Source organism: Solanum verrucosum, unplaced genomic scaffold (genome assembly GCF_900185275.1).
Source record: "Solanum verrucosum unplaced genomic scaffold, falcon-dt-bn FXZP01000136.1, whole genome shotgun sequence".
NCBI lineage: Eukaryota > Viridiplantae > Streptophyta > Magnoliopsida > Solanales > Solanaceae > Solanum > Solanum verrucosum.
In genome coordinates, this window is record NW_026020145.1 from 149,747 (window position 1) to 164,024 (window position 14,278).

The window sequence follows — 14,278 nt, forward strand, 5'->3', positions numbered from 1 at the left end:
TCACATCAGAACCATAGATATAGTGAGAGACGATAGAAAGTCTATAAAGATATGAATCACCTAAACTAATGATCTAACTACCAAACTCTAGTATGCTATTTCAGTTTACGAGGATCTAGTCCGTCCGAAATGATGTCGGAGACGAAAGCAAGGCTCGCCAGTCTAAGGTAACACTAGTCTATCCTAGACTAAGGCCGAACATGTTCCAAATAATAAGTAACAGTGCAGGTAATTCACAAAAGGATGCAAAAACACACATAAAACCCCAACTAACATGGTGCTACACCCGAAATAATAGTGATCAATCCTAAAACATGGCATCTATGAAGAAAAGTAAGAAAAACTAGGTACCCACCCCCCAATTCACTCTAATCAACATGAATTTCCGCAATCTAGCTCAACATATAAGGAAAGGAAGTCGTAGCCGACATGTAGGCCAACCACGTGTGCTCCTAATCACAAGGCTAGAGCTTTTCCTTTCTGAACGACCTCCGGATGATACCACACTATAAAAAAATAGGATCAGAATGTCAGTATGATTGTTTAGACACCAAAAACACTTCAAATGAACACAAACCAAATTTGGAGTCGAATGGAAATCATAGGACCCACGCTAAAATTTCCAGAATTGACTTTGTCAATAGGTCCTAAACCATGCCTTTGAACTTATGTTCCAAAATTGAACATAATTCGGGGCTTGAATCAGCAAACAACAAGAACATGCACAATTTCCAACAATTAAGCTAAAAAGAAAGCTCAAGATAGTAGCTTTGTACAGAAATTTACCTTGAACGGAGGTTCACCAACACTTTCCAAACATAGCACAACGAAGCATTGACAATTTTGAACACGTGGGGCTTTGAATCACCCAAATCCGAGCTAAAACGGGGGAGAGATCATGAATTTACTCTTTGAACTAATGATGCCTCATGTCGACGAATCTTCTTCGTGAATGTGGTTGGTCCCCCGCGAATGCGGCGAAGGCCCCACAAACACGGCCAAGAAGATACTAGAGTTCTGCGATCGCGGAAGGGACCCTGCGAATGCAGACCTCAGATCATCTAACCTCCACAAACACGACCAAGGGCTTGCGAACGTGAAGGCCATTTCAGGCCTGCACCAGTTGATGCATATCAACTGGTTTTGGCAATTCCAAATCTCTAACGGGGCATTCTGAATTCGTTCAGAACCCCGTACTTGCAAACAAGACATGCAACCTTATCAAATTTTATATTCCAAACTCAACGAAGCAGTCGAAATTTCCATACGAGGTCATATCGACATAAAGTGAGTCCCACCCCACACTCCATTTAAGCCAAAATCCACAAGGGAGCTCAGAATTAGCCTTGAAGCCCTGGGATCCAAACGAAGAGTCGTTCTAGACCAAACTCAACGTTCAGAGCTAATCGCACTGACATAATTCTGATTCGAGCTCGTGTACTCAAATGTTGACTAAAGTCAAACTTAGGCCTTAACTTGGAAGTTAAAACACCTAATCACGAACTGAAAGTTTCAAGGGTCATACCGACCATGCTACTAGCCTAAACAGACTCTTTCGGAACTGATGGAATCGTCAAAATTTGATTATGAGGTCATCTTCTTGAAATTCTAATCAAAACTAACCGTTAGAGGTTTAAAAACCTCCAAAACACTAAAACTCACATAAAAATCAAACGAACGACCAGCTGGCCGAACTGTCAGTCCTAGTAAGTCATAAATGACTTGGGGCCGCTATAGAAATGCTCTAAATGGCGAACATTAGGCATACACACCAAAATGACCTTGAGGACATAACATAAAGTTTGTTTAAAATGACTCTTAAATTTGTTGTATGCATTTTGATAAAGTATAAAGATTGTCTCAAATAATTAATTTCTTTCAATACTTTATGATCTTGTTAATTGGGGCTATGTATCTCTCAATCTATTCTTTTTATATAAGTCAATATATTTAAATTGTAGTAAAAATTAGTCAAGATAAAATATTTCATAAGCTAAAATTAGTGAAAGGGGAAGAGAGTTGATTCATTACTAAAGAAAAGGATAAGATCATTAAAAAAATAGTAAGAGACAACAATATTTGGAGAAAAAGAGTAATTATATAAAACCAAAATTGATCCTACTTGAACCACAATAAATATTTTTAAATTATTTTTATTGTATGAACGTGAAGGATAATAGCATTTTGATGTTTGAGCACTTTAAATTTACAAGTCTATTTGATTTTTAAAAAAATATTTGCGAGGAAGATACAAACAAAACAAAACACATACGAACAATAAAAGGTAGATTTGAAAAATCGTATAAAATTATAAAAACAAGACTGATCACTAATTAAAGTTTTCATCAATATAAATCTCTAGAGAAATATTATAATATATTCGTTGATGCACTATAATTTATTGACATGTAATTTTCATAAGCTAAAATAAATAATAGATCTGAAAAAGGTCGATAACCATTATGATTATTTAATATTAACTCTATATCATGAAAAACATAAGGAAATTAGTAGAAGCAGAAAAGTGAACTAACTTGATTATTTTAAAGGGAAGATATTGAAGAAATTAAATAAACAAAAATAGATAGTTGAAAAGGAATGTGAAATTTTTTGTGAGAAACCGAATTGGTCTACTAGTTTTATGCTAATTTGCATGTTAGTTCTACATCTTATGCATTTACATTAAAAAATAATATAATTTTAATGGAAACGAACTTTAAGCTAATCCTTATACAAATGACTAAACCATTATTTTATTTATCTACTATAAAATGTATATATTCCTTCATTTCCCCCCCCATTTTCTATTAAATGTGTTATTTGTATTCTTATTACCATACCATAACTCTAGAAAAGAACGCATTCAAATGAATACTAAATTCATAAATTTTCAATTATTACAACTCTAACATAAAAGAATAAGTATTAGATGGTGCAAATTTAATTATTATTTTCCCCTTTGTTTTGGTTGATAAAATCAATATCCCATGAATCTAAGTCAAAATTACAAATCTAAGTATTAAGATTTGTAATATAATTTATTTGGATTTGAAGTTCGAAAAAATTATTTAAAATATTATTAATATTTTAGTTTTATAAATAAAAATAATATTTTAAAAATAAATTTACTATTTTTTCATTAGTTTATAATAAACTAATAACTTCTGAACATAAAATTAAGCTAAAAGATGTGCTGAAAAGACTAAATTCCTAAAGTCTATAAAATTCGATTTATTCAAAATTCAAATATAATACACATACTAATTAAAAGAACTAATCAATTTTAATAAAACTATTGCAGTAAAACTTTGCCATGGCAAAGCAAATATTAAATAATAATTTAAAAATAATCGAAACAACAATAATAAAAAACTAAATGTTTTTGTTTAGCAAGTAGTTTATAAGATCCATCGTGGTTATCGTTACCATCGATCAGTTCTTCCCTCTGTGGTCGCTTTCCTGTAAACCCAAAGTCCCGAAACCCTTGTATGCCCTCTTCTTCTTTTGCGGTAAGGGCACTGCTCCTTCTATCTGTTTTTCTATTTCTTGCATTTTTTTTCAGATTGGCTATTCCATAAATCTTGATTTTGATACATTGTTTACTGTCACCCACGTACATAAGTTTATTTGCTTTTGGTTTTTGATCTTCCATGAATTTTATGGATTACACAATTTTCTTGGTTATTGATCATAGTTCTTATATAGATAAGTTTAAGCCCAACACTGTAGAATAGGAAGTAGAAATGAGAGAGACCACTTGCAAATTGAATAGAAGAAAATGATTTTTTTTTTCCAGATCTCTTACGTGTAAAAAACAAATTTGTAATGGACTACAAAATCAAATCTCCCCATAGCTCCAAGGTTCTTTTTCGTTAATTCAATTTTGAATCCGTCCAGAGCTCAATACAAGTGTACTTCTTTAGTCATCTTAGTTTTAAATCTCAACTGATTAATGATTATACCCTTTTTTTCACTTCGTATGTTGTTGTGATTATTAGCACTTAAATCCCAGATGGCTTCCACAATGTTCTCTCTAGCTTCTGTCACTCCTTCAGCTTCAATTTCCTTGCAAGATAATCTCAAGGTAATATGTCATCATTTTTCATTTATGCCATTTCGAAGTTACCTATCTTACACTGAGGAGGATTCATGTCCTTGTTTCTGTTTGAGCAGCCAAAGCTGAAGCTAGGGACTTCTAGCCAAAGGGCCTTTCCCAGGAAGGACTTCATGAAGGCAAAGGTAGGAACTTTATCATTCGCTGAGAGGCGACAGCTTTACTGATGTAGTGCAACTCCATTAGGTTCTGACCTTTAGAGTATACAAGAGAAGAGTTCAATTGAGAATAATGGTGGGAGTAGGATGATATGCATACAAATGAACAGGTGTCTCCAGCTTGGTGTATGATACATGATGATTCCCTATCATGCTTCGTAAATCAACTCCAGAACTTATTAATGTTTCAATAGCTAATTACAAAATCTGGGTGGATCAGTATGTAACAACATTTTGGATTGTAGCATTCAATTCAACGGGGTTCCATAAAATCTCTGGTTCTGTTTTTTCTTATCATTGAAACAACGAGCTGTTTAATTCTCAAATGCTGTAATCGGTCCTCCCACTCACCTTGTCAATCACTTAGAAAAAGGCACTGTAGGGAAAGACAAAGAAAACGAGGTCAGCAGATTGCTTATTTATATTGCAACAATATCCAAATCCAAGGGGAGGGAGGAGCATGATCCAAAGATGATACCTTAATATAATTTATAACTTTGTGAATTGGGATGTCTTATCTTAAAATCATGATGTTTCACTCTTTCTTTTTTCCAGTCAAATGGTCGGACTACTATGGCTGTTGCTGTTAACGTCTCTCGATTTGAGGGAATAACAATGGCTCCCCCTGACCCCATTCTTGGAGTCTCTGAAGCATTCAAGGCTGATACAAATGAACTGAAGCTTAACCTTGGAGTTGGAGCATACCGCACAGAGGATCTTCAACCATATGTCCTCAATGTTGTTAAGAAAGTAAGTTCTTGATCTCTTGTTTAAGCTCTATTTAGTTTATAAATTATGAATGACTTGCCTTGTCCTCTATGTTCATCTTTAAACATTGTAACAACTTTCTATAATTTTGCATCTGAATCATGAGGAAATTACTTTTCTGTAGGCAGAGAACCTTATCCTGGAGAGAGGAGAAAACAAAGAGGTACTTAATATACTAAATTCAGCTTATGGCCTTGACTAGTTTTATGTCGTGGAATTTCTTACTTACTTTTATCCATGGATACATAGTATCTTCCAATAGAAGGTTTGGCTGCATTCAACAAAGTCACAGCAGAGTTATTGTTTGGAAAAGATAACCCGGTGCTTCAGCAACAAAGGGTAAATTTTTTGGTTTTTTACACATAGTGAAAGAGTAGTATCCTGGAACATGTAAACCAGTTTCCCTGGATTTTGTTGTGCATGCCAACGCTTGTTTCATGTTCAGGTGGCTACAATTCAAGGTCTATCAGGAACTGGGTCATTGCGTATTGCTGCAGCACTGATAGAGCGTTACTTCCCTGGCTCTAAGATTTTGATATCATCTCCAACATGGGGTGCGTATATACTGCTTTTGGATTAATTTGGGTGAATTTCATCGTACTGAATTTTGCCATTGTGTTTGGCAGGAAATCATAAAAACATTTTTAATGATGCCAGAGTACCTTGGTCTGAATATCGATATTATGATCCCAAAACAGTTGGCCTTGACTTTTCTGGGATGATAGAAGATATAAAGGTTATTATTGTCACTATGTGGTTGAAAATGTAAAGCAGTAGTGAGCACTGTCTTTTTCCTTCTCCACATGTCCATTGACTTGTAGTGCCTTTGTATGTGGACATGCTCTGACTTTCAGTAGTTGAAAGAGAGATGCATTATTCATTCTAGAATAGCATAGTATTTTTCTGTTTCATGGTGCTCTTCGTTCTTATGTTTGTATTGGTTCATATATCTGCTAATAGCTTACATGTAGTCAGAAAAACATGGAAGATTTGCACCCTCGACAATGAAGTGTGTGTTGCTTTTCTTCTCTTTCTATTTCTTAGTAGGAATGACTTGGTTCTTTCAATGTGACAGTCATTTCTGAAAAAGGAAAGTCAGAGGAGCTTGGTTCTTTTTACACTCTACTTAGAGAAAGTTTGGTATGTTTTGGGATGTGAAACGTCACCCTTTATCTTATGCTATGGTTGAGGAATCAAAAGCAACAAGCCAAATCCAGTGGTTTTTAGGAAGCAACCTCTCCTCTCTCGTGTGGGTACACCCGTTAGGGTTATGCTCTCACCATCCTTTTAAGAGCCTCTGACAACTGACTCAACACCAATCATGATGGGGCTGGATTGGTCATCTTTTAGCTCACTCTTGTCGTTTCCGACCCCCCCAGATTCAGATTGGACTCTTGAGTCTTTCAACAATTAACCAATTTAACCTTTTGACTATGTTTTATGAATTTGAATAACTTTGAGGATATAATTTTTCTTGTGAGTATGGGATATTCAGAAAGGTGGTTGCAGTCTCTCCTTTCAGGTCTTGAGTTCCTATTTTGGTGTGAATATAGAATTTTGTTTTTCTGCACTGTCTCGCAAGTCAAATTATCCAGTACTAGATGCCTTTCCTATGTCTGATACATGTGTATGTGCAGTCTTGTTGGCCTTGCTCTTCTCCCCACATTATAAAACAGAGTCTGATGGAAGAGCTTGTATCCTCTTCCAGTTCTTGTGCAAGTCATTGTCAAAATGTAATGGCGTTACCTGTTTATAGGCTGCCCCAGAAGGATCATTTATCTTGCTCCACGGCTGTGCACACAACCCAACTGGTATTGATCCCACACCTGAGCAATGGGAAAAGATCGCTGATGTAATTCAGGAGAAGAACCACATTCCATTTTTTGATGTTGCCTACCAGGTAATCTGTGGTGAACCCAAAAACTTTCATTTGATGAAGCTGTAAAATTTCAAGTTAAAAGTTTTGGTGTGTGTGTGTGTGAGAGAGAGAGAGAGAGAAGAAAATGAAAGAAATAGGGGATTGTTTCAAAATAATGAAACATCTTTCTTGCTTCATTCCTACTTTTGATGTAAGGAGAGTGTACCTTTGCTATAATGATAGATGGAAAATTTGATGAATGAAGTTGGTTAAGCCGCTTTATACATTTTTTTTTTTGACAGTCTTGGTGTTTATCTATGAAATTTACTGATTTTTGAAAAAATGAATACAAGATAACGTGAAAGTCATTGTTATTCAGATATTTGCACTAGAAAGCTGTGTTGAGTATTCTATAACAGTCGAGATACCTCATCTAATCTGCACTGTAGGGATTTGCAAGTGGCAGCCTTGACGAAGATGCCTCATCTGTGAGAATGTTTGCTGCACGTGGTATGGAGCTTTTGGTTGCTCAATCATATAGTAAAAATCTGGGTCTCTATGGAGAAAGGATTGGGGCTATTAATGTTCTTTGCTCATCTGCTTCTGCAGCAGCAAGGTAAAGTGGCCAACATTAAAAGCTATATAGTTCCTCTATAGTGGGAAAATGATGTTGCACTGAAGTTTTTAGTTAAATTATAATGCCATTCTTTATGTTATGTATATGGAATTCTTTCCGGGTGAACTATAGATTACAGCAAGATGAGAAGCTTTAATCCCTTTTTCTTTTGTTGCTTTTGATAATGTTTATTGTGCCTAGTACCGCTAACTTAATATCCTTTCCAAAGTATCTCCTCTGGCTATTAATTATGCATGCAAAATAGTTAAGTTGTTTTCCCCCTAATGCTGACTTTATTTATGAAAAAAACAAACCCATCTTCCCCTCCTGATAATTATAGCTTGACAATCAAAGCTGTTCAGTAGGTTTAGATGACATACTAACCACAATGTCGCTGAAATGGTGGGATTAGGTCATACTGTGTCATAGCTGAAAAAACAAGAACTTGTTGTGTCCTTATTTTTTTCCTATTGGAAAATGGTGATGTCTAGGCCAACTCATCTTGACTATTCCATCGGGTGTCTGTATCCTTTACCAATACAATTACCGGGTAACTTTGCCAACAAAACAGAGGTAGATGAGAAAAAAACACCCTACTTTTTTTACTGTTCTGAGTTTTGAACCTTCGTCACGTCTTGGGGAGCTGATAGAGTAAGATTAAGCATTTTCCTTGCTTTGTAATCAATGGTACCATATAAAATGCCAAGTACCAGATGCTGTCCTTTGTTTTATCTTTTACTTTGTACATATGATCTCCTATCACCTGAGTGGATTTTATGTTTGGTGAACCAATAGAATTATTTGCTTATCTACTACAGGGTGAAAAGCCAGCTAAAAAGGCTTGCTCGACCAATGTACTCCAATCCTCCCATTCACGGTGCTAAAATTGTTGCCAATGTCGTTGGAACTCCAGAGCTCTTCAGTGAATGGAAAGAAGAGATGGAAATGATGGCAGGGAGGATAAAGAGTGTTAGACAGAAGCTATATGATAGCCTCTCCGCCAAGGATAAGAGTGGAAAGGACTGGTCGTTCATTCTGAAGCAGATTGGAATGTTCTCCTTCACAGGTCTCAACAAATCTCAGGTAATCCCCGTGATTAAAGTTGTTGCTTCATTGCAGTATGCATAAATTTGATTTGATTTGCTTGACAGGTTTGTGGCCTTGATCATTCATCACATACCACATTTTCACTCAGCACTTATTTGTGGAAAGACATTCTTTCCTTCCTTTCTTACTGATTTACCAAGATAGTGCAGTGAGAGAGTCTCCTTATGACTTAAACTATGGAATGCATATATTTGTTTCACTGTACCTGCTTATCTGATGCTCATTCTTTTTCTCACTCTTGTTGGGCACGCAGAGCGAGAACATGGCCGATAAGTGGCATGTGTACATGACAAAAGATGGGAGGATATCCTTGGCTGGATTATCGGCTGCTAAATGTGAATATCTTGCTGATGCCATCATTGACTCATACTACAATGTGAGCTAATTCTTGGATTTTAAAAGTGACTACAGTTTTGATAATAATATCTGCAGGAATTTCACTGTATACTTCATTCTTCCTGTTGAGCACGTGATTCTCTTAAATCTTGTAATAATTGCTTCAGCTTGTCTTCGGTATACAGAATTTATATTTATATGAAGCAAATTTTGACATCTTAACAGTTGGATTCTAAAATAAAGATTAATGCTAGAGTAAATATCTTAGAGTTTGTTTGACATTGCTACTTAAAACTGCTTAGTTTTACTAGTACTTTCTAAAAATGGCTTTTTAAATAAGTTCGTTTGAAAAAAAAAAAAACTTGTGTTTGCCTTATTCATTTGAAAAGTGTTTTATCTATTTTTTTAAGAGCTTGTTTGGTATTCCTGCTAAAACTTGCTTATTTTTAGAAGCACTTTTTAAAAATAACTTTTTAGAAAAGTGCTTTTTTAAAAAAAGCAATATGTGTTTGACTAATTCATTTGAAAAATGCTTTTGATAAACAAATTATGTTTGACTAATTTTTTATTTATAAAAAGTGTTTTTAAGTGTTAAATTACAAAAAAAAAAACAAGTATAAATGTACTTTTAATATGAAGATTATTTTTTGGATAAAATTATTTGATCAAACTTTTATTTTTATTGAATTAAAGTGTACATATTTAATTTTTGGATTAATATTAAACATAGTTAAATAAAAAAAAAATTAAATATTGATATAATATTAATATTACGATATAAATATAATTAAAAATATCAAATATAAAGTAATGATAGTAAATGTAAAATAAAAAAAAATTATAAAAATAAAATTCTTAAATGAAACTTTTACCAAAGTTATGAGATATGTTAATTAATTAATAAGAGATACAGTAAAACCTCGCTAAATTAATATACGTAGGATCATGAAATATTATTATTTTATAGAGATTATTTAATCGATAAATAAATATTTATTAATTTAAAGAGTCTTTTGAGATTCAATGAAGGTTAATTTTGTTTACATTAAAATCATTATATCTTACTAATTTACGTATCATATTTATTGAATTCACATAAAAATGAATTTTATATTTAAAGCACAGTGAATACATCAAAATCATTAGATCTTACTAAATTATGTATCATATTTATTGAATTTATATATAAAAAAATAACTTCATAATGTACAATGTATATGTATGATTCATTGTGATATTTTATTTTTTGTTAAATGATTCATTATAAAATAAATTAAAGGGTTCAATGATTCATTGTAAAAATAAATTCATTATTCCTAATGTTCATAGTTTCTTAATAACCAACTATTATTCATTGTATCTTTACTAGAAACATTCAATGTATGACGGTGAGAGAATAAACTATATAAGCAACATATTTTTTTTCCCGAAACCATATACATAAATGACTTCTCATTTAAAAGGTGTCACAACATCAACAATGATATATCAAATACATAAAGAATTATGTGAATACAAAAGAGATCATTCCACATGCACTCAAAAAGATTTGTAGTCGTGGCAACACCGAAACTTTTGGATGCAATAAAAAGAGTTAGAGATGAACTTCTACTAGATTTGAATTTTAACAAAAGACAATAGAATCATATTCCACTCAATTATCTTACATATATTTGTACTTTTAAGGAATTATTAATTTATAATATTAATGGGACCATATATTTATATAAGGGTCTTCTGAAAATATATTATCGTATTATCTTATCGAATTTATGATTTTTTTCATTGGCCCAAGTCGGGAACGGAGAAAAATTATCTTAGATAGATTATTAATTTACCAAGTACTAATTTAGTGAGGTTTTACTGTATATGAGTAAATATGTAAATATGGAAGGGATATTATGGTCTTGTAAAAAAAAAAATTCTACTTCAACTTCTGCTTTTTTTAAGAAGCAGAAATTTTTAGCTGCTTTCCAATTGCAGAAAAATTATTTTTGCTTCTATTAAAAACAATTCTATTGATTTGCCAAAATTATTTTTTAAAAAAAATAAATCAAAATAAGTGTTTTTGTCTTTGCAACAACAATGCCAACATGCTCATAAGTTATTCATTTGAAAAGTGCTTCTGAAAAGCAAATTGAGAGTCAAATTACAAAAAAGGTAAAGTATCAATGTACTTTTAATATTAAGATTATTTTATAGAGTAATTATTTTAAATATCTTTTACAAAATATTAATTAAAATATACATATTCAAATTTCAATCAATATTATACATAAATAAATAAATTAAGTATTGATATAATATTATTATGATGATTTAAATATAATTTAAAATATAAAGAAAAATAAATTTAAAATTCATTCCACAAATTAAACCACTATATACGAAAATTTCACCATGAAAATAAATAAAGAATATTTTTAATCCTACAAAAATACTGTTGTCTATATTTCTAATTCTATAAAATAAAACGTAAAATAATATTGTAATCATTTAAAATTTATTAAATATAATTTATAAAATGATTCAAATTATATTAAATTCACAAATATATTCGTCCTAATAAATATTATGGATTAATATATTGGCTAATTATTTAAGTCCAATAAATATGAATTTAATTAAACTCCAAATTAATTGATTTGGGCTACAATAGATGAGCTCATTTTGTTAAGCTCAATTTCATCTCATCCTAGAAGCCCATTTTCGTGCCACGTGGCAAATTACATGACATGACATGTCAAACAAAAAAGTCAATATGATCATGTCATGGGTCAAAATGACAAACCCACTTCGTAAAGCTCATATGTCATGTCAGTTAAATCTGATTGGTCAAATGGAAACATGTTCCTATCACAACTCCTCTATTCAAAAACTATAGATATGGTTTCAAAAACGAGCTTGATGCCCTTAAATTCAAGTAAAAGTGAATATCAAGATAAAGTTCAAGTTCAAATTCATCGATGATTCAAGAACAAGCTCCAAAGTCCTTGAATTTGAGATCAAGTTCAAGATCAAGACCATCAAGCTCAAGCCCATATAAAGTTCATCAAATCCACAAAATCAAGTTCAAGTCATCAAAGATTTAAGAACCAGCTCCAAGGCCCTTGAATCTAAGATCAAGTTCAACAATAAATTCAAGATCAAGCTCAAGAGCCCATGCATTATTTCAAAAAAAGACAAATTAGATGAATCATCGAGATTGTAACACTCGCACTTTGAAATCAATAAATACGATTGTTGCATTATTTTTCGATCTTAATTATTATTTTTTGGACTCAAATTTTATTGTCTACAAATTCTGACACGCCCAGTGGGACAATTTCTACCACTCATCTCAACTTTTCAAGCATCAAAGTATATTGAGATGACTTCCAAGAAGATCAACTCACAATCAACTACCTCTAAGACTACTAACTCCAAGTTCTATACTGAAGTCGAAGGAATCATTAGTGTTACATATGAAGTTTCGGAGCTGCTACGAGGAGTAAGAAAACTATGCTGGGACAACAAACACTTCAAGTGTCGTCCACATCAACTCCTGTTTTTGGGTCTTTGACTCCAAAAGGATCAAGATCTTCCACAAATTCTTTAGAAGGAGGAAGAAGTGTTGCTGAAATGATCAAGAAGACCTTAGCGCTACTTGAGCAATCTGGTTTTAAGAACTCTACCACAAAGGAGAACTATGACTCAACCAATGAATTCTCTCCATATGCATCACATAATTTGAGTCCGTCGAAGATCAACTTGCACAACAATCTTTGCGACTATCCTACGTCCCCAATGATCATGCAAGGAATGGTGACTGATGTTTCATCCACGGAGGAACAATTTACAAATCTGGCAAAGTTGATTGAAGGATTGACAATGCATGTATACCACCAAGAGTCTCGAATTGATAAGTTGGTGGATAGGATGAAAGGCCTTTTAGATGGAGAAGCCAGTCATACGCCTGGAATGGGTGTTGAAGTTCAAGAGATCAAAAATTGTGCGAAGCAAGCATTGCTTGTGAATCACATGCTAGTTTCTTCTGAAGGAATGATCCCACTCAATCGCTTGAGGGTGTTCATTAAAGGTAAATCAAAGATTAGTATGAAGTCTTCACCAACTATTCTCATATGTATGCCAAGCCATACACTCCAATAATTGATAACTTCAAAATGTCTGCCCGTTATCAACCTCCTAAATTTCAATAGTTTGAGGGTAAAGAAAATCTGAAGCAACATGTTGCACACCTTGTGGAGACATGTAATGATGATGGAATCTATGGAGACCATCTTGTCAAGCAGTTCGTTCATTCTCTAAAAGGAAAGGCCTTCTATTGGTACACGGATCTCGAGCCCTATTCTATCAATAGTTGGGAGCAACTAGAGCACGAGTTTCTCAAACGCTTCCATAGCACAAGGAGTACGGTGAGAATGGTAGAACTCACTAATACTTTCCAAAGAAAGAATATACCTGTTATAGATTTTATTAATTGACGGAGAAACGTGAGCCTAAATTGCAAAGATAGGCTTAGTGAAGCTTCTACAATAGAAATATGTATCCAAGAAATGCATTGGGAGCTTCTTTAAATCTTACAAGGAATAATGCCAAAGTCCTTTGACGATCGAACTATCTGTGCTCATGATATAAAGGTAAACATGTCCTCTTCTGGGAAAGATATGACGTTTGTCCATGATCTTTACAAAGGAAGGGACAAGCAGGAACCCAATAGATGGAGAAAATTTGTGCCCAGAAATAACAACAAAGAATCCATGAATGTCAATGTGTCACTTGTGAAGTTCACAACGAAGAAAATCAAGAAGAAAAGTGTGAAAACTACTTTCCAAGCGTGTTCAAATCAAAAGTCGACACTGAGGGAGATGCAAGGAAAGGAATACCCCTTCTTTAATTCTGACATTTCTGATATTTTTGATGAGTTGCTCGAGTTAAAGCTCATTGAGTTGCCAAAGATGAAACGACCGGGTGAAGCTAGAAAAAATTAATGATCCAAATTATTGCAATTATCAGACTTGTGAGTCTCCCTCTTGAAAATGTTTTGTCTTCAAGGATAGAGTTATGTGATTGGTTAACGAAAAGAAAATTGTCCTTGATGATGAGAATACTAGTCCTAACCAAATCTCTATCACATTCGGCTCACTCGATTCAGTCCAAATATGTATCTCTAGAAAACATAAAGATGAGTCATTGGAGCACGACAAACCTCAAGTTGATATAGATTGTGAAGAAGGCTGGTGAAGACACAACAAATCAAGTTTACGAGAAGAATCATTTGAGCAACCAATTAGAAGGAAGATGGTGAGGAGATTGCAGAA

At 33.4% G+C, this 14,278-nt stretch overlaps 1 protein-coding gene across 1 annotated transcript; it reads left to right on the plus strand.

The window, feature by feature from the left end:
- Nucleotides 1-3,977: 3,977 nt before the first annotated feature.
- On the plus strand, nucleotides 3,978-9,217 carry LOC125828031 (aspartate aminotransferase, chloroplastic). Its single transcript, XM_049507334.1, has 11 exons — nucleotides 3,978-4,084; nucleotides 4,174-4,239; nucleotides 4,828-5,022; nucleotides 5,165-5,203; nucleotides 5,290-5,379; nucleotides 5,486-5,594; nucleotides 5,667-5,776; nucleotides 6,797-6,940; nucleotides 7,348-7,514; nucleotides 8,333-8,597; nucleotides 8,875-9,217. The coding sequence occupies exons 1-11, from the start codon at nucleotides 4,013-4,015 to the stop codon at nucleotides 9,004-9,006; spliced, it is 1,389 nt and encodes a 462-aa protein (XP_049363291.1). The 5' UTR covers nucleotides 3,978-4,012; the 3' UTR covers nucleotides 9,007-9,217.
- Nucleotides 9,218-14,278: the final 5,061 nt, after the last annotated feature.